Source organism: Protopterus annectens, chromosome 1.part2 (genome assembly GCF_019279795.1).
Source record: "Protopterus annectens isolate FY-2018-M chromosome 1.part2, PAN1.0, whole genome shotgun sequence".
NCBI lineage: Eukaryota > Metazoa > Chordata > Ceratodontiformes > Protopteridae > Protopterus > Protopterus annectens.
The window spans coordinates 1,169,982,293-1,170,002,236 of record NC_056727.1 but is presented as its reverse complement, the minus strand read 5'-3'; the positions used below and the strand labels follow the sequence as shown (position 1 = coordinate 1,170,002,236).

General features: G+C 45.1%; 1 protein-coding gene across 8 annotated transcripts in view; it reads right to left on the bottom strand.

The window, feature by feature from the left end:
- The window catches only part of LOC122792271 (kinesin light chain 1-like), a 1,642,552-nt gene that overhangs the window by 1,042,289 nt on the left and 580,319 nt on the right, over window positions 1–19,944 (bottom strand). For all 8 annotated transcript variants that reach the window (XM_044060030.1, XM_044060031.1, XM_044060032.1 and 5 more), the window contains one exon: window positions 7,756–7,834. In XM_044060030.1, the coding sequence (XP_043915965.1) occupies window positions 7,756–7,834 (79 nt within the window). The remainder of the gene's footprint in view (window positions 1–7,755; window positions 7,835–19,944) is intronic.

Genomic DNA, 19,944 nt, shown 5'->3' with positions numbered 1-19,944 from the left:
GTGCAAGTTTTAGGCCTGAGGAATTCGGTACTTCTAGTTGGAAATGATGCTGTCGGTTTAAAATGAAAGTCTGTAGGCCTGAATACACCCTCAGAAGCTGGTGCCTGCATGGCGGCTCCAGACCCATCCAAGGTAGAGACATCCTCAGGTTCCATAATCGAAGAAGCATCTCGCAGCATACTGGACTCCGAATGGATCTCAGTAGAAGCCTGCAAATATGTAGTAGCGGGTGGCGAAAGTGCCTGAGTACCAGCGGACTGGCGACTAGCTTAACGGAAGCGTCGTCAGCGGTTATGAACCTATGCGGTCTCTGTCTTTATCCTTACGTTTTTTCGGAAGATCGGTAGTCGGACGGCTTAACGAAGTCATTTTGGAATACGGAGATCGAGAACAAAAGTATTTCGCTACAAAAATAGCCTGACGACGAATAGTTCGGGCATTGAACAAGGCACAAAAGCGACAGTGAGGGACGTCGTGGTCTGGGCCTAAACAGGTGACGCAGTAAGAATAAAAATCTCTACGAGGTATTTGCTTTCCACAGACAAGACAATTGTTCATTTTTTCTGACATCAGTTAGAGCAAGAAACAAGGATCCCCAACGGGGTACTTATCTTTTTTGAAGACTTCGGGTCTGAAACTCGAAAATGAAAATTTCAGGAATCAGCCGACCAGCACTTGTGAACTGCTTCTGCTTTGGGCACTGCATGGCAAGAAAGACTGATGTAATGACGTCGGCTGCATGTTTTATACCCCTGATGACCTGACTACATGGAAGAAGCGACAGCATTCGATGCAGAAATCTGAAGACTCTGGTATTCAGGCCGGCTGAGGGCTACCTGCAGGCAGATAACCCAAATGTGATGACTGCAACAGTGAAACATGAAGAACATCAAAGGTGTCCTTACATTATGACCAACCTTTGCTTTAATTGGAGGGGGGGGGGGGGTAATGAAATTCCCCTTGCCATTTGGGAAAAAATGTCACAATTAATTAAAAATGAACAAAACTTGCTACTTTCAAATTGAAACTACTGGATCACTACTCCCCACAGTACTAACATCACTACTTTACAGAAAACTATGTATAAACAGATGGCTTCTGTTCCTGAAAGTCCAAAGATATAGGAATAATTTTAGGATGCAACAGTTCCTGTAAAAACATCCTGCTGCATCAAAGTGCACAGGTACTTCTGTCTATGTAGCTATTTACCGGCTTCCCATCATCAGTCTCCTTCTTCAATGTATGCTTGTACTGTGCTTTCACACAGTCAAAGGAATTCCTTCCCTGCTTCTGTGACCTACTGGCCATGTTGTGAAACATGAAGTTGATATGTAATATATTACTACTTCCTGGGATTGCATACTGTATTATAACCAACTGGTGTTTATATTTGTACTTAGCCTAGGGAGTACCTTTCTCTGTGAAATGTGACTTTACTATGGCATGCAAGCTTTTAATTACTGTGTTGCTCTTACGTACTGTATTATGACTATGATTTTACATTTGTCATATTTGGTTGTTGCTCTAGGTTGAGGCTCAAGACGACCCCTGTGACCAGCCCAACTAGACAGTTAACAAACCAGATAATTAAAATGGTTACTGGTGGAGGAAGTGAATAATCATGCAGCCACTAAGGAGGATCCTTGATGGTAGATCTTTAACAAGACAGAACAAAACAAACCTTAATATAAGGGAAAAAGTACAGTTTTGTACCTACCATAAATGTAGATGTTCGAGTGTTCACACTGCTGCAGTCATTACACTTGGGTTATCCTGCCGTCAGGCGGTCCTGCAGTCGGCCAGAGTTCCAAAGTCTTGGTCCAGCGTCGGTTGCTGTCACTTCTTCCCTGACGTCAGAGCGCCAGGGGTATATAAGATGCATCCAATGCCGTTTTCTTCAGTTTTTCTTGCCCCAGATGTCAGGTGCCCCCAAGCAGGTAGGCAATACATATTTGCTAATAAAAAATATACATATAAAATAAAAACAATACCTTCAGATACAAGCAAATACACCACAAAGGTTGTATAGGATAGAAAGGTATAGATAAGTCCAGCTAGTTCAGAGGGGATGGAGGGAGGGCAACCTGGACTGTAGCAGTGTGAACACTCGAACATCTACATTTATGGTAGGTACAAAACTGTACTATGTTCATCGTGTTACACTGCTGCAGTCATTACACTTGGGTAGAATCCCAAAGCTAAGGTTGGGTGGCTTGGTCTATAAAGAGTTAGGATTGGCTATGAGCCCCTGCAGAACTGCGGTGGCAAATCCTGCTCTGGATTTAGAGTAAAGAAGCAAGTGGTAATGCTTGGTAAAGGTGTGCACTGACCTCCAAGTTGCAGCCTCCAAAATTTCCTTGGTAGGTACTCCTCTGAGAAAGGCTGTTGAAGTGGCTGTTGCCCTGGTGGAATGTGGCCTAATGTTAAGGACTGATTTTCCATGCTGTCTGCAGCAGTAACGAATACAGTGTCCTATCCATTTGGATATAGTTTGCTTTGAGATAGCCTTGCCCTGTGATCCTGCAGCATATGCTACAAACACAGCTGCTCGGTTTTCCTGAAAGCTTTTGTTTTGTCCAAGAAGAAGCGTAGCTACCGGTGTATGTCCAAAGAGTACAGAAGTTTCTCCCCTTTATTCTGGGGGTTTGGATAAAAAGTTGGCAAATGGATGGTTTGGTTAAGAGCCACACTAGATGCCGCCTTTGGCATAAAGGTAGGGTTTGTCCTTAAAGAAACCCTGTCCTGATGAAAAATTATAAAAGGTTCCACTGCCATTAATGCCTGTAGCTCTGAGACTCTTCGTGCTGAAGTACTGCCAGGAGCACAGCTGTTTTCCATGATAAAAATTTTAGATCGGCTGTATTGGCTGGCTCAAAAGGTGGCAGGGTCAGTTTTTCCAAAACGAAATTGAGGTCCCAAGTTGGTGTTGGTGCTCTCCGGGGCGGTCTTATGTTTTTAGCCCCTCTGAGGTACTGCTTTTGCAAGGGATGAGAGAATAAAGGAGGATCCGTGTTGTAATGTGCTGAAATGGCAGAGGCGTGGATCTTAATTGATGAGAAGGATAGGCCTTTGTCCAGCATCTCAGTTAAGTATTGTAGAATCTGAGGAATGTTTGGGACAAGAGGGTCAAGGCTTTGAGCCTGGTTCCAGGTGCAGAATCTCTTCCATTTTTCTGAGTAAGCTTTCCTGGTGCTAGGCCTCCTGGCCTCTAAAATGACATCCATAACAGCTTTAGAGAGAGGTGTTGCCTGTTTGACTAATGAATCTGCCATGCAGCCAGGTTTAGGGTTTTGAGCTGACCGTGCAGGATCTGATTGTTTTGTTGAGTCAGAAGGTGTGGAATTTGAGGCAAAATCCACGGTAGGCCTTGAGCTAAGTTCTTTAAGATTGGGTACCAGTGCTAGCGTGGCCAGTCTGCAGCAATCAAGATCATCTGTGGTTTTTCTTCTCTGGATTTTAGGAGTACCTTTGAAAGGAGAGGCAGTCGTGGGAAGGCATAAACTTTTAGGCTTTTCCAGCTGAACGAGAGAGCATCCACTTTCCATGCTTGTGTGTGATAAGTCCTTGTGCAGAATTTTTGTAGTTGGCAATTCAGTGGGGAGGCAAAAAGATCTATGTCTGGGCATCCCCATTTTTGCATTACCATGCTGAAGATTTGTGGATTCAATTTCCATTCGTGAGGGTCCATGATATTTCTGCTTAGATCGTCTGCCAGAGTATTTTTCTTTCCTGGCAGGAATTGTGCTGGCAGATGAACTTGATACGTTAGAGCTGTGTTCCACAAGGTCATGGCTTGCCTGCATAGGGGATAAGAATGAGTGCCCCCTTGCTTGTTTATGTACCACATTACTGTGGTATTTTCTGTCTTTAAGAATAATTGTCCTGGATGCAGAAGGTCCTTGAAAGCTGTTAGGGCATTTTGAACAGCCAACATCTCTTTTTGATTGATGTGAAGATGCATCTGGTCTGTGGTCCACTTGCCCTGAATGCATTTTCCCGCCATGTGTGCTCCCCAGGCGTAATCCGAAGTATCTGTTAGAGTCTGCCTGGCTGTGGGTAGGGTAAAAGGCTGACCCTTGTTTAGGTGACATGCCTGTGCACACCATCAAAACTCCTGTTGTAGGCAGAAATCATTGGTATTACTGCTTCTAAACTGTGAGAGTGTTGAGTCCAAACACCTTTTAGGTACCATTGTAATTTCCTCATATGCAGTCTGGCATATGGTATTAGTAGTATGCAGGATGCCATGAATCCCAGTGCCTGCAGAAATTTTCTTGCAGGGAGATGGGATTTTTTTACCAGTAATTGAAAATATTGAGTTAATTGAATTTGTTTGTCTGGCGTGAGATAAGCTATCTGGGCCGTTGTATTTAAGCTGGCAACCAGGAATATAATCTGTTGTGAGGGCACTAGTTTTGACTTCTTTTCGTTTACTGTGTACCCTAGAGAAATTAGCAACCTTTTACAAATGCCAGATGCTGTAGAAGAATGTCCTTTGTCTCTGCTTGAATGAGGCAGTCGTCCAGGTATGGATATATTTGAATTCCTTTTTGTCTGCAAAATGCAATTATTGGTGCCAGGAACTTTGTAAAGACCCTGGGCGCAGTAGATAAGCCAAAGGGCAGTGCAGAGAATTGGTAGTGCATTGTACCAGCTCTGAATCTGAGGTATCTTCTGCAATTTTGTCTGAGGGACATGCAGGTATGCCTCTGAGGTCCAGAGTAACAAGCCAAGCCTTCTTGCCCAGCATGGGTAGAAGCTGCTGTAATGTCAACATTTTGAATTTCGGAATATCCAGGTAAGTATTTAGAATTGAAAGGTCTAGTATGGACCTCCAGGCCTTGTCCTTTCTGGGAACCAGGAAGAGTCTTGAGTAAAATCCTTGTCCTTGTTCCTGTTGTGGTACTTTTTGAATAGCTCTCATGTCCATGAGGGCTGTGATTTGTTTTTGTGCCTTTGCCCATTGATTCTGTGGCAGGTCTGACATTCCTTTTAGCCTTGGTAAAGTATGAAAGTGGAACCTGTAACCTTGAGACACAATATTCAGAACCCATTTGTCTTGGGTGATTGTTTGCCAGTTTTGAGAAAAAAGTGCTAGTTTTCCCCCTAAGGGGGCTGCCAAAAGGGAAGTGCTTGGCGTACGAAGGGGGAAGTCATTGTGACTGTTTTCTGTAAGGTTGAGACTTGTCCTCACCTCCTTTTGGGGTTGAGGTGCCCCACTGTCATTGTCTGTTAGAGCCTAGGGATTGAGATCTGCCTCTTGGGCGTCTGTATCTGCCTCTCTGTGGCCTGTCTAACACTGGAAAGGACCAATTCTTTTGTTGGCCAATTTCTGCTAAATCGAGGTGGTTGTACCTGTAAGAAATCCTTGACTGTTTGCATAGACTTAGCCTTATCCTCCATTTTCTTTAACACCTCTTAGGTCCTTAACACCAAACAAGGTATCATGCTGTAAAGGAGCATCCAATAATTTTGCCTTAACATGATCAGGTAAACTCTGTTCTTTTAACCAAGCATGTTTTCGAATCACAGTAACTGCGGCTCTACAAGAGGCCTCTAAAGAATCAAAGCATATTGCAGAGTATGTTTTCCCACCTGTTCAACTGCATGCAATAAATCCTGCATTTCTTTACAGTCAGGAGCTTCTGAGCTTGCAAGCATTTTCTGTTTTAACTGAGCCATTAAATATTGTTGGTACTTAAACATGTGAAACTGGCAATTTAAAGCCCTTACTGCTAAAGTTGCAGAAGTGTAAACTTTCTTCCCCCATCTATCCAAAGCTCTGGAATCTGTCAGAGGGTACTGGATATTTTGCAATGGAAGCCTTAACCCCTTTTGGACCCTGGGAAATAGCTTCTGGATCAGCAGAAGGGTTTTTATAAAGAAACCTGAGAGTCAGGGACTCTATAATACCGATCTGGCTTGGCTGGTGCAGGGGGCAAAGAATCAGGAGATAAGCTGGATTCAGAGAACACATCATCCACAATATCTAGCACAGGTGGAATAGCCAGGGGCCTGTGCTGAGGCAATAAAAGGAAATCCCTGAGCCTTTTCTTGGATTCTGAATAATCCTCACTTTCCCAATGGAAATGCTCCCTCATGGTATATACAGTTTCCCCAAAAGAATAATCCTCCGGAGGAGAGGCTGAAGGGATATATTCTTCAGCATCAGAGTCCTCATAGGGGGGTAGACAGTATCCCTGGTCTGAAGAGGAATCAGAGAAAATGGAAACCTGATCAGAGGAATCATAGTCTGTATCCTGCCTATGCCTTTTCTCAGGAGGGGGGTGGGAACCCCTGATTAGAGTAATGAGGTCTTCGGCCATGTTAAGCATCTGTTTCTTAGGCATGGAGGATTGTCCAGGAGAATGCTGTACTTGCTTCTTTGTTTCTTTGTCTTTAATGGTACTTTTGTCTTAGATGTTGCTTTAATGGTAAGTTGTGAAGGTCTGAAAACACCCTCAGAAGCCGATGCCTGCTCAGTGGCTCCAGACCCATCTGAGGGATTAGTTTCCGTAAGCCCAATACCTTGAGTTTTCAGAGGCCTAGTTGTCTCCACATGGGAGTTGGAGGCGGCCTGTGGCTCTGAGGTAGCGGGTGTCAGGGGCTGCGAAAGTGCCTCACTGAGAACCGGCGACTGGCCTAGAAGAGGTTTTGCCGTTGGTTTTGGACCGCGGATTCCTGTCTTTATCCTTGTCTTTGCGTTTTTTCGGAATTGCTGACGTCGTCTGATCCGAAGGCATAGTATAATTGAACCTTCAGCCAAAGTAGTGCAAAGCAAAATCAAAACGTCTTTTTATAGTGCGTTTGTTAAATCTAGCACAAAACCGACAACTAGTGACGTCGTGATCAGGGCCTAGGCATGGAATACAGTAAGAGTGGAAGTCCTTATGAGGTATTTGCTTCCCACAAGAAATACAATTATTAACTTTTTCTGACATCGGTCTGAGGCAAGAAAAAAGTTTCCCCAACGGGGTACTTAGCTTTATTGAAGACTTCGGATCTGAAATTCGACTTTGAAATTCTCAGGAGTCGGCCGACCGGCACTTGCGAACTGCTTCTGCTTCGGGCACCACGTGGTAAGAAAGACTGAAGAAAATGGCGTTGGATGCATCTTATATACCCCTGGCGCTCTGACGTCAGGAAAGAAGCGACAGCAACCGACGCCGGATCAAGACTTTGGAACTCTGGCTGACAGCGGGACCGCCTGATGGCAGGATAACCCAAGTGTAATGACTGCAGCAGTGTAAAACGAACATCAGCATTGACCATTTTTAGTCTTTCTGGATACTTACACAGTGAAAATGTGTCATAATTACTAAGTTCTATACTTGAATACATAATTCATTGCCTGCATATCTGTGTGCAAGCATATTTTATTCAGTGTGAGTAACACCAGCAAATCTATTCTAGGAATAGTACCCAACCATGAACAAACACGGTGGTGCTACCAACAGTATGCTGTTTTTTGTCATACTTTCTAAAGGGCAGTTAGCACCTACTTAACCTTCAATATAATTTGCATATTACCGCAAAAAAGTATTTTTAGGGGTGGTTAAGGGACGAGTTTGCCCCACTTGAAAAAAAAAAAATAAGAGAAAATTGTGCAATAAATGATGTGTAGGTAACACACACACACACACACACACACACATTAGATATAACAAACTATCACCTGCAACTGTATACATGTATATGTGCCAAAACAAAACCTTTTTTATTGCAAATGCAACATAGGCACATAATTTGCCTTACTTCCAGGTCCCTGATCTTCATCGTCATTTGGAAAAAGGTCATCAAGGGAATCTTTAGGTGGTTCTCTGTCTTTTTCTTCCTGAAAAATGAAATGCAAAAATGCTCAACACTTAGCAGATAGGAAAACAGAAATACAGAATTGCAGAACTGAATTATTACAGCAAATATACACAGTACATTTTACTGTACTTCTGTACAATGCTTCAGCATTCTTATGGTTTTCTACTTATTAGCCGATTATCACTCTTTGTAATAAGAAAATTCAGAAATCATTTTTTTTCTGACCAAGTACTACTTGCTCAGATACAGGACAATGCACCCCCACCCAAAAAAATGAATGAATAAAATGGCTTTAGGATACACTACAGCTACAGTATTGCTAAATTTTATGTAATAAGTCATGCTGGTCTCATAAGGTTCTTGTTCCCTACCTGTTTTAAAGCACCTTAATGCTGTACCCTTGGAACAATTAAAACTTAGAAGAGTGTTGCATGAGCTTAATGTTAGCTTGAAAGTTACCTTTAGAGAAAACATCAGTAGGTTAAAGTAAGTTTTATCCTATTTCATTGGTGGGAAGTAATCATCAAGGCCACACAACACTTTACACATGGATCACTTACTCTTCTCAGTGCATATTGCTAACCACTGTACTTATTTGGCCTACTGCAAAATGACTATGCTGTTGATAATATCCAAACAAAATCTGTCACCATAACCAGAATAGAGTTGGACACCAATATAACACCACCTGCTTGACTGGAACCTGATAATTAAACATATTTTTCTTTTTCTGTGGGTGGTTTATACCTTTTGCCATTAAGAAGACACCCCCCCCCCCCCCAAGCACTATCCTCTCAGTCATAAGAACAACACTGCCAAATCTTGTAAAAAAAAAAAAAATTCAGTTTGATCAGCTAGTTGTAAGTGAATGACCTTTCACGTACATGTGCACCTTCAGTTCCTCTATATAGGACTACAGTAACCAAACAGCCTTTAACTAACTTAATGCTATTCTGCTATCAGATTTATACCCATTCACAGCAGAATTCCCTCTAGGATACAAACTAGGACATACCTTTTATCTCCTTATTTATCTCATTCCCTAGTAGGGCTCTACTGAATGTGTACTTTTACCTCCCAGTGGGTGTGGCTTGAGCCTTTAAAAATGAAGTTACAGGGCATGGCTTGGATGGCAAGCTGAAAATAGCAGAGTTCTCGAGCTCTGCCGTCTTCATTTTTTCCTGACAGGATTTTTATTTAATTTCATTAGCAAAGACCTGAAACTACTAAAATCAAATTCTGGAAGTTGTAAGCTACAAGTCGGTGCAATTTTTAAGCTACAATTTTCATATTTTCCTGTCAAACTTTCAAATAGAAGGGACATTGAAATCACATTCACAAAGGAAGATGAGCAGCTCCAAATTTTCTCAGCGAGAAACTCAAATGAAGAAAGAAATACAAGCAATCCTTACTACAGTTCAAGATTTGGTGGGTAAAATAGACAAATTAAACTTAGAAATAGACAATATAAAAGAAGATGCCACCAAACAAATAACCTTATTAAATAAAGTCCTTACACAACAAACTGCCCAGATTGCTGCTTTGGAATACTCTGACAGACAGACTACAGGTTAACAGAAAAAGAAAATAACACAGACTTTCTTCTTCAAGAAACAACAGACTCATGGAAAAGAAAGACGACACTGAGAATAGAACCAGGAGAAACAACATAAGAATCTATGGCATCCCGGAGCAGATGGAGGGGGACAATATGATTAATTTCCTGACTTCTTGGATTCCTAAAATCTTAAACCTACTTGAAGCACTATCCTTTGGGATAGAAAGGGCACACAGGTCTTTAACTACAACTTCTGTATCCAGTAAAAACAGCTGTCCAAGATCTATTATTGTAAGTTTTATCTCTACCGAAAACAAAGACCTTGTTTTAAGAACTGCCTGGCCACTTGCTCCATTAAAAATTGGAGACCAAACTATCAGGTTTGAGAACGACTTTTCACTCCTTGTAATGTCTAAAAGAAGAGTGTGTGTCCCTCTGATAAAATCATTAAAAAGAAAGGAATCAAAGCACAACTCATATTTCCAGGAAGAAAAAGTCTATCCCTGCCAGAAAGAAAGAAAAAAAGTTATGTACTTACCATAACGTTCCATATGAGTTGTTCTTCTTGGCTTCCTTATTACTGATGGGTTCGGAGCCGATCCTTGGCTCCGAGTTGGCCAATTTGCAAAGCTCAAGGTCTGTAACAGCTCGAGGCCAAAGCCCTATCCCACAATGCACCTCTACCTTCCCCAGATCTTGTTTGCTGCCAACTTGCGTCAGGAGAACCAAAACCAACGTAGAACCTCTCGAACTTCCAAACATTGGATGGGGATAGGTGTGTGTGTGGGGGGTCGTAATAATGAAGGCGAGAAGAACAACTCACATGGAACGTTATGGTAAGTAAATAACTTCTTTATGTGAAGTTGTTCAATCTCGCCTTCATTCTTACTGATGGGTAGCGTCCCCAGCACCATAATCTTGGGTGGCTCATGGGAGTACCTGCCTAAGGACAGCAGACCCAAACTAAGCTCTGTCCCTAGAGGCCTTGTCTACCTTGTAGTGAGATATAAAAGTATGCGGCTTTGACCAGGTGGCAGCTGCACAAATGAAATCAATAGGTAGCCTGGTCAAAAAGGCTACAGAAGTAGAAACAGCTCTGGTAGAATGAGCTTTTACTTTGTCATGTAACGCAATGCCTGCTTCATGGTAAATAAAGGATATACAATCAGAAAGCCATTTAGACAAGGTAGATTGAGATACCAGTGCACCTTTTCTAGAATTCGAGAAGGAGGCAAACAGTTGATCAGCCCTTCTATGGTCTTTTGTCCTGTCCAAATAGAAATTAAGTTGTCTACGGACGTCAAGTTTGTGAAGCATATATTCCATTTGATTTGAGTGATTAGGAAAGAAAACAGGTAATTCAATCATTTTGATTAAGTGTGAAATCGGAACAAATTTTTGGTAAGAATGACGGATTAGTTCTGAGGGAAACAAGAAGTTATGTACTCACCATAACGTTCGATGTATGTAGTCCATCTCGCCTCACATTCTTAACCGTGGGTTCGGAGCCGAATATCGGCTCCGACTTGGCCAAACTTTTCTAGCTCGAAGTCTTCTATTGGCTGGGCTAAGAAGGTATCCCATAGTGCACTGCTCCATATCCCCAGATCTAGTTTACTGAGAACACCACACTCATACCCCCATGCATAAGAACATCCAAGTAAAGAGGAATAAACTAAAGGTGAAGGGAGCTCTAAAAACCAGACCTAACCTCCAGATCCTCCAGGAAGGGGAAAGGTGGGAGGGTAAGTAAGAATGTGAGGCGAGATGGACTACATACACTGAACGTTATGGTGAGTACATAACTTCTTGATGTTATGTAGTCCAATCTCGCCTACATTCTTACCCGTGGGACAGCGTCCCCAGCACCTACATCCTGGGAGGCTCAGAGGAAGATACTCCTGAGTACTGTGGAACCAAAGGAAGACCTGAGCCTAGATACCATGTCCAGCTTGTAATGAGTAACAAAGGTATGAGGAGATGCCCAGGTAGCTGCAGCACAAATATCATCCATAGAGTAGAGTGAGCCTTGACTGGAAACGGTAGGTCTTTACCCCCTGAGTAGATAATGAAAGAGATGCAATTTGATATCCATCTGGATAGGGTGATTTTGGAGACAGGGGACCCAATTCTGTTTTCTGAAAAGGAGACAAACAGCTGATCAGATTTTCGGAGATCTTTGGTTCTGTGCAGATAGAAACGTAACTGTCTGTGTACATCCAATTGATGAAATTTAAATTCTGCCTTGTTTGAAAAATGGGGAAAAACCACTGGCAACTCAATAGATTGATTAAGATTAGATACAGACGCCACTTTAGGAAGAAAGGAAGGGTTTGGTCTAAGAGACACCCTGTCCTTATGAAAGATCAAGTATGGAGGTTTGATAGAAAGAGCTTGAATTTCTGAAATGCGTCTGGCTGATGTGATGGCTATTAAAAAGGCAGTTTTCCAGGTCAAGAATTTTAAGTCACAGGTAGCTGCAGGCTCAAAGAGTGGAGAAGTAAGGGCTTGCAGAACAAAATTTAGATCCCAGGGCATGATCGGTTCTGAGACAGGAGGACGGAGTAACAGAGTGCCCTTCAGGAAAGCCTTACAGAGTCTGTGAGCCATCAGATTAGGATCATTAGCAACATGAAAATTAGAAATTGCTGCCAAGTGAACTTTAATGGTAGCTGATGCTGAACCCTGCTGGAAAAGCATAGACAAAAACTCCAAGACTGAGGCAATTGGAGCTGTGTAAGGGTCAATTCCTTGGGAATGAGCCCAAATAGAAAACCTCTTCCATTTGCTGGAATAAATCTTCCTAGTAGAGGACTTATGAGAGGAAGATAAAATATGAACTACCTCGGGTAAAAAGTGATGAAGCCTAACTAACGACGGAAGTGGAGTAGCCAGGCTGTCAACCGGAGAGTCTGCAGAAAGGGGTGGAACTGTCCTGACATGTGTGTCAGTAAGTCTGGTTGTGGGTCCAGAGTCCAAAGTGTGTCCACAATGTAGGGATGAAGAAAGGGGAACCAGACTTGACGAGGCCAGTGTGGAGCAATTAGAATCATTCTGCTTCCCAAGGACAGCGCTTTCTGAATAACCTCTGATAGCAAGGGAAATGGAGGGAAAGCATAAAGCAGACCGGAGGGCCAATCGTGGACTAGAGCGTCCCTGGGTGACTCACCCTGTGGGGGGATCAGCGTGAAGTAGCTGCTGCATTTCGCATTGAGGGGGTTGGCAAAAAGGTCGCAGCAAGGCTGAACCCATTTGCTGAAGATTTGTTCTGCAACTAGATGATTCAGGAACCACTCGTAAGGCATCAGAATAGCTCTGCTTAGCCTGTCTGCTATCACGTTGGACTTCCCCGGAATGTGCGTTGCCACCAGAAACCATTGGGAAGCTACTGCCCACTGACCCACTCGCATGGCCTCTCTGCACAGGGGGTATGATCTGGTTCCTCCCTGCTTGTTCAGATACCACACTACTGACATATTGTCCGAGTGTACTGCAATAGTGCCAAGAGGTATAAAGCTCTGAAGTGCCTGCAACGCAAGTAGCACCGCTCTCATCTCTAGGACGTTGATATGCAGATGTATCTCGTGATCTTGCCACGTGCCTTGGACTGTCCTGCCGAGATAATGCCCCCCCACCCCATCTGGGAGGCGTCCGTGGTCACTGTGGCAACCGGGGGTAGTGGAACAAAGGGTTTTCCCCTGTCCAGATTGTTGGTGCAAAGCCACCAACTGAGATCCTGTTTTCATCTGTCCGTGAGCAAAATAGGGTGAGAAAGTAGAAGTTTCTGGAGAGACCATTGAGCAAAGAGGAGCCATTGAAGGAGCATCATGTGCAATCTCACTAGAGGGACTAACATAATTGCTGCTGCCATATTCCCCAGCAGTTGGAGAACCCATCTTGCCTTCACTTTCCTCAGGGGTAGCAGGGCGTGCACCTGTTGCTGTAAGACTCTTAGATTCTTTCCTGTGGTAGAAAGGCTCACATTTGAACGGTGTCTAGCTCTGCACCTATAAAAATGACACGCTGTGAGGGCAACAACGCAGATTTTTCCCAGTTCAGTGTTATGTCTAACTGCTGACAGAGAGTGATGGTAGCGTCCCTGGTTTGGGTTAGTAGATGCCTGGTGGGGGCGGTGAGGAGCCAGTCGTCCAGATACGGAAACACTTGGAATCCTTGACGTCTCAAGTGAGCTGTCACCACCGCCATACACTTGGTGAACACCCTGGGGGCTGTGGGGAGACCAAAGGGCAGGGCTCGAAACTGAAAATGACTGGCTCCCAGCCGGAAGCGTAGGGGACTCCTGGATGCCCTGTCCATTTTGATATGGTAGTAAGCATCCTTGAGGTCGATGGAGCACATCCATACTTCTTTTCCCAACAATGGGAGAATTGACTGTAGTGTGACCATACGGAACTTGGACTTTTGTACATAGTTGTTCAGTTGGCTGAGATCTAATATGGGTCTCAGGTTCCCTGTTCTTTTTGGCACCAAAAAGAATCTTGATTAAGTCCCTAATCTGATCTGGTCTCAGGGGACATGATGGATGACTCCTTTTTCTAGCAGCATTAAAACCTCTGAAGCTGCGTGATCCCTTTGACTGGGTGGGACGTCCGGGATTTTTCTGACTGGGGTGGGATCTGACGAAAAGGGGATGACATAACCTCCGGAAATTATTCGTAACACCCATCGGTCCTGGGTGATGGTTTGCCAGGCTTCCAGGTATAATGATATTTGACCCCCGGACTGGCTCCGGAAAAGCACAGTCTGGTATCCCATCAGGAACGATGGTAGGGAGAGCTGTGAAAGGAATCGCGGTCTCCCGAATTGTGGGGCTCCCCTCTGCCTCTAGGGCGGCGTCTCCCTGAACAACCTCCCCCTCTTCTGCCTCTGGAGGGGGGACTCACCCTGTGCACTGGGAAAAAACCTCTGTGATTTTTTGAACCACATCTTCCCACCCCTCTAGCCTTGGGGTAAGGCCTAGAGGGAAGGGAAAAACGGACCCCTACAGCAGACAGAGTCTTTCCCTCTTGCTCGCACCTGGTGAGGGTGTCTTTCACCTTGTTTCCGAACAAAGAAGAACCATCAAAGGGGTCAGTGAAAGAAGACTTGAAGGCCTCCGCGAAATGACAAAGGTGCATCCAGGCTTGCCTCCTTAGGGCGACTCCTGAGCTTGCTGCCCTACTTGCTCCCTCGGCTGCATATGAAATGAGTCGCGTGGAGGAGGTGACGATGGAATTGAGGGGTGAGACCTGGGCGTTAACCGCCTGGGCCACCGCCTCAGGAACGTTACCCGTGAGAGTATCTCCTAACTCCTTAATGAGATCTCTCTGGAGCAGAGTAAAATGAGACAGGTAGTTCAGCGACCGTAAGTTAAAGGTTGCTGACGAGAGAGTATGCTTCCTGTACCGGTCCATGGTCCTAGACTCCTTGTTAGGAGGATGGACAGAGGAAGAAGTCTCAGCTAATTCCTTCGGAGTGGCCGCCGCCACCACCATGGCATCCACAGGGACTCCTTTGGACAAAAACTCCTTACCCGGGGGGAGCAGGCAGAAATTTATTGGGTCTCCTGGGTACGGGTTCCACAGAATCAGGGTTCTCCCACACCCTTCGACAAATTAAATCCAGGAGTTCATCGAAGGGTGGAGACACCCAGGAGGCGGAGGGCTGAGCACCAAAGGCCTTCAAAAAGACCGACTCCTCCTCGGAGGGGGCTCTGGACAGCCAGTCACCTCTTTGTTTCAATATCTCCAGGATGTCGGAGAAAGAAACATCATCAGAGGATGACTTGGGGGACCCCTCCGATTCCTCGAGGTCAGTATCTGAGGTGAGAGACTCATCCTGGGAGTCTATGTGCTTCCTCTTCACATTTTCTTTCTAGGGGGCTTCTCAGGCAAAAACTCTGATGGGCCCTCAGAAACTTGGGGACCACTCGTGGGGGTATCCTTAGGCCTTGAGGCTCCACTGTCTACAGAAAGGTGGTGATCAGAGGCTCTCACCGGAGTGGTAGGGGATAGAATGACCGACCCGCATGATGTGGCTGAAGATCTGGCCAGCGCACTCTGCATGGCCTCAAAGGCTGGCCTCCCCCCGAATCCGAGGACCGGCCAGCCTCTAAGATCATAACAGGCATCGGGGTTCCACGAACCGAGGCACTGAGGGAGAGACTAGGAACCGAAAGATGTCCCGAGGTGTCCCCCTTGGGCCCGACTGAAGAATCCCGAGTCCCGAACCCGGTGGATGGCGCCAACGGGGTCAGAGCTGATGTCGGCACCGATGAGCCCAGAGGGGCCATCGGTACCGACCTAGGAACATCACATGCAGCGGAGCATTCTGGCTCCGAAGTCAAAGATGCACTCGGAGGAGGAATCGAAGAAGGTATCGGAACAGGCTCCGGAGCCGACTGGGATGGAGCGGAGAACAATTTAGCCAAAACTGGTGATTGAAGGAGCCTCTGCACCACCCTATCGACATCCACATCTGAAAGTGTCCTGGAGGATTTGGAGGACAGGGAGAGAGATCGGGATCTCCTCTCAGGTGACACTGGTCTAGTACTCGGAGATCGGCTCCGAAGAGGTTCCAATATAATTGGAGCCGATGCCGGTTCCATCAACACCGACACTTCCTGTGGCCCAGAGGACAGTGGAGCCGAGGAGGTTGAAGCTAGTTTGATAACTTTCTCCGGTGGCTCTGAGGAGACTGACAGAGCCGGAGATCTCTTTTTTGATTTTGAGGATTTCGATTTTGAGCTGGAAGCAAAATCCACAGCCTCCTCGAACGAGGGTTTTAGGAGTCCCTTCAGAATTAACTTATTCTTTCTTGGAGCACCCTGGGACTGAAAGCATGGCAGAAGCTGCAGCACTCCTGCAGGTGGATAGCTCCCAGACAATAAAAGCACACTGAATGTCCATCGGTGATGGACATCTTGTAACCACACTCGGAGCATTTTTTAAAACCCAAAGGTTTGTGCTCCTTGGAATCTTGGGACATCTTGAAATTTAGTCACAAAAGCCAAAAACAACAAGTAAGTGCCTGACTGGAAAAAACAACTACAGGCACACTAGAACACCACACTGAGCGCGGGAACAAAATTTTCCACAAACAACAGCACACACAATCCTCAGAAGGGACACACACTAAGAGGACTAGGGCTAAAAACCTCTAACTAAAACGTTTTTACAAAACTCACATACAGCACCAGGAAGACAGACACTAAAACCTCTAATTTAAACGGTTTTAGCAGTAAAAAGCAAACACAAGAACAAGTAAGGGGACGGACTAGGCCCTCTAACTGAAACGGGCCTAGCCTGTTGGAACAGCTAGTGGGATATCACAAAATACAATCACACTACAAATATACACAAAAAACACCAAACAGAATAGCTATTAAAATAGCTTTTGTTTGTAACAAATTCTCTCAAGCAAGAATTAGAAAAAAAGGGTACTTAGCCACAGCCAAGCGAGACCACGTGCGAGCTACACGAGCGGCAAATGAGATCTGGGGATATGGAGCAGTGCACTATGGGATACCTTCGTAGCCCAGCCAATAGAAGACTTTAAGCTAGAAAAGTCTGGCTGAGTTGGAGCCGATATTCGGCTCCAAACCCACGGGTAAGAATGTAGGCGAAATTGGACTACATAACATCCCTATCTTTGTGAAATATCAAGTACGGCTACTTAATAGAAAGGGCTTGTAACTCCGAAATTCTGAGTGCTGATGTAATGGCCACCAAGTAAATGGTCTTCCAAGAAAGATATTTCAGCTCACAAGAAGAAGCAGGTTCAAAGGGCGGGAGAATAATCTTGGATAGAACTAGGTTCAAATTCCATGCAGCAGTAGGGGATCAGATGATAGGTGGTTTTAAGTGCATCATACCTTTCAAAAAGGCCTTAGCCATCTTGTTAGACATAATACTCTTTTCAGAATTACCTATATGAAAATTAGATATAGCAGCCAGTTGCACTCGGATGGTTGCTCCTGCAGCTCCTTCATTGAACAGCTTTGTCAAAAATTCCAATATATTCGAAATTGAAACCAGAAAAGGGTCAATGTTATTTTGCTGGGCCCAGATGGAAAACCTTTTCCACTTACTGAGATAAAGCTTCCTGGTTGAAGATTTATGTGAAGACAAAAGACTATGTTGAGCTTCTTTTGATAATTTTTGTAACCTGGCTATTCTGGGAATTGGAGCAGCTGTCAGTTTGATGGACTGAAGAGAAGGGTGAAGAGCTCCTGACGAGTGGGTCAACAGATCTGGCACTGGGTCAAGGATCCAAAGCTCCTCCAGTAGATGAGGCTTCAGAAAAGGGAACCAAATTTGACGAGGCCAATATGGGGCTATTAAGATAAGTGTCCTGCCCAGAAAACTGGCTTTCTGTAAAACTTTGGGAATCGGAAATGTAGGGAAGGCATAAAGGAGTCCCGAAGGCCAATCGTTAATGAGTGAGTCCCTCGGGGATTTGTCCCTGTTGAGGGATCAGGGCAAAGTAGTAGCTGCACTTGGTGTTTGTGGGGGTAGCAAAAAGGTCACAGCAAGGCTGGCGCCATCTGTGGAAAATCATTTCCGCTACTTCGTTCTTGAGAGACCACTCATGAGGCAACAGAATTGCTCTGCTGAGTTTGTCTGCTGTCACGTTGGATTTCTCCGGGATGTGCGTTGCTATCAGAAAACGCTGTATGAACTCTGCCCATTTCCATAATCTTAAGAGCCTCTCAACAATGGGGGGTAAGATCTGGTTCCGCTTTGTTTGTTTATATACCAGACTACAGACATGTTGTCTGACTGGATAGCAATTTTGCATAGAGGAAGAGAGTCTTGAAAGGACTGCAACGCTAAGAGAACTGTCCTTATCTCTAGGACGTTTATGTGCAAATGAGCCTCTTGAACCTGCCATGTACCTTGGGCTGTCCATCCCTGATAATGCCCCCCCACCCGATCAGGGAGGCTTCTGTGGTCACCGTTGTAACTGGAGGCGAGAGGACAAAGGGACATCCCATAATCACCGTCCCGGAAATTAGCCACCACCAAAGATCGTCCTTGCAAGAGTTGGTTATCAGAACTGGGTGATTCATTGGTAAGTCCTGAAATGTCCACTGTGTGAATAGCAGCCACTGAAGAATGCACATGTGAGATCTCGACAGGGGAATTGCAATAATCGCTGCTGCCATTGTGCCGAGCAACTTGAGAATCTGAGATGCTGGTGCTTTGTGTTTTGACAGGAGATCCACAATTTTTTGTCATGGGGTAAGCACTCTTTTTGAAGGAAGCTTTAGGGACATGCTGACTGTATTTAAGTCTGCTCCTATAAACACTGTACGCTGCAACGGCAATAAAGCAGACTTTTCTGAATTTACCATAATGCCCAATTGGAAACATAGATCTAAGGTAGTGTCCCTTGCTCGAATAAGTTGATGCCTGGTGGGACCGGTGAGGAGCCAGTCGTCCAGATATGGAAACACCCAGATTCCTAAATGTCTCAAGTGAGCCATGACCACTACCATACATTTGACCACTCTGGGGTCTGTCGCGAGACCAAAGGGCAGGGCCCAAAACTGAAAGTGGCTGGCTCCCAGCCTGAAGCGCAGATGATCCCTGGATGGCCCGGCCATTTTGATATGGTAGTACGCATCCTGGAGATCTACAGAGCACATCCAATTGTCCTTCCCTAAGAACGGGAGTATGGACTGAAGCGTGACCATCCGGAACTCCGTCTTTACCACATATTTGTTGAGTCTGCTGAGGTTCAAAATAGGTCTCCAGTCCCCTGTCTTCTTTGGCACCAAAAAGAACCTTGAATAAGTTCCAAATCCTTGCTCGTCTGCTGGGACTGGTTGGATGACTCTTTTTTGTAATAGTATTTGGACCTCTATTGAGGCCACATTCCGTAGACTGGGTGGAACGTCTGGGATTCCTTTTGTTGGTCTGGGTTGTGAGTGAAAGGGGATGAAATATCCTCTGGATATAATGTTTTGTGCCCATCGGTTTTCTGAAATTTTTAGCCAGGTGCCTAGGTACAAAGACAAACATCCCCCAACTACCTCCAGAGCAGGACAGTCGGGCCTCCTTTCAGGAACGCTGATAGGGCTTGTCAAGGAACTGATCCTTGTCACCCTGGTTCTGCAAACCCCCTCTGCCACGTGGGCATAGTCTTCCACCATTGCCTCCTCCTCTGCCCCTGGAGGAGGCTTCAACTTGCGAGTACGGAAAGGCTCCTTGGGTCTTACGGAACCACATTTTCCCTCCCCGTTGACCTTTAGGATAAGGTCTAGTAGGGGTAGAAAAACGGAGTCCTACGGCAGAAAGAGTCTTACCATCTTGCCCACATCTGGTGAGGGTCTCTCTAACGTTTGGTCCAAACAAAGAACCACCATCGAAAGGGGCATTCACAAATAATGACTTAAAAGGTTGCGCAAAAGGGCATAAGCGCATCCAGGAATGTTTCCTTAGAGCAATGCCTATACCCGCTGCCCTACTCGTCCCATCAGCTGCATAAGATGCGAGGCGCATGGAAGAGTTTACGATAGAGTTGAGGGTAGCAAGCTGAGATGTCACTTTGTCCGCCACTAAATAGGC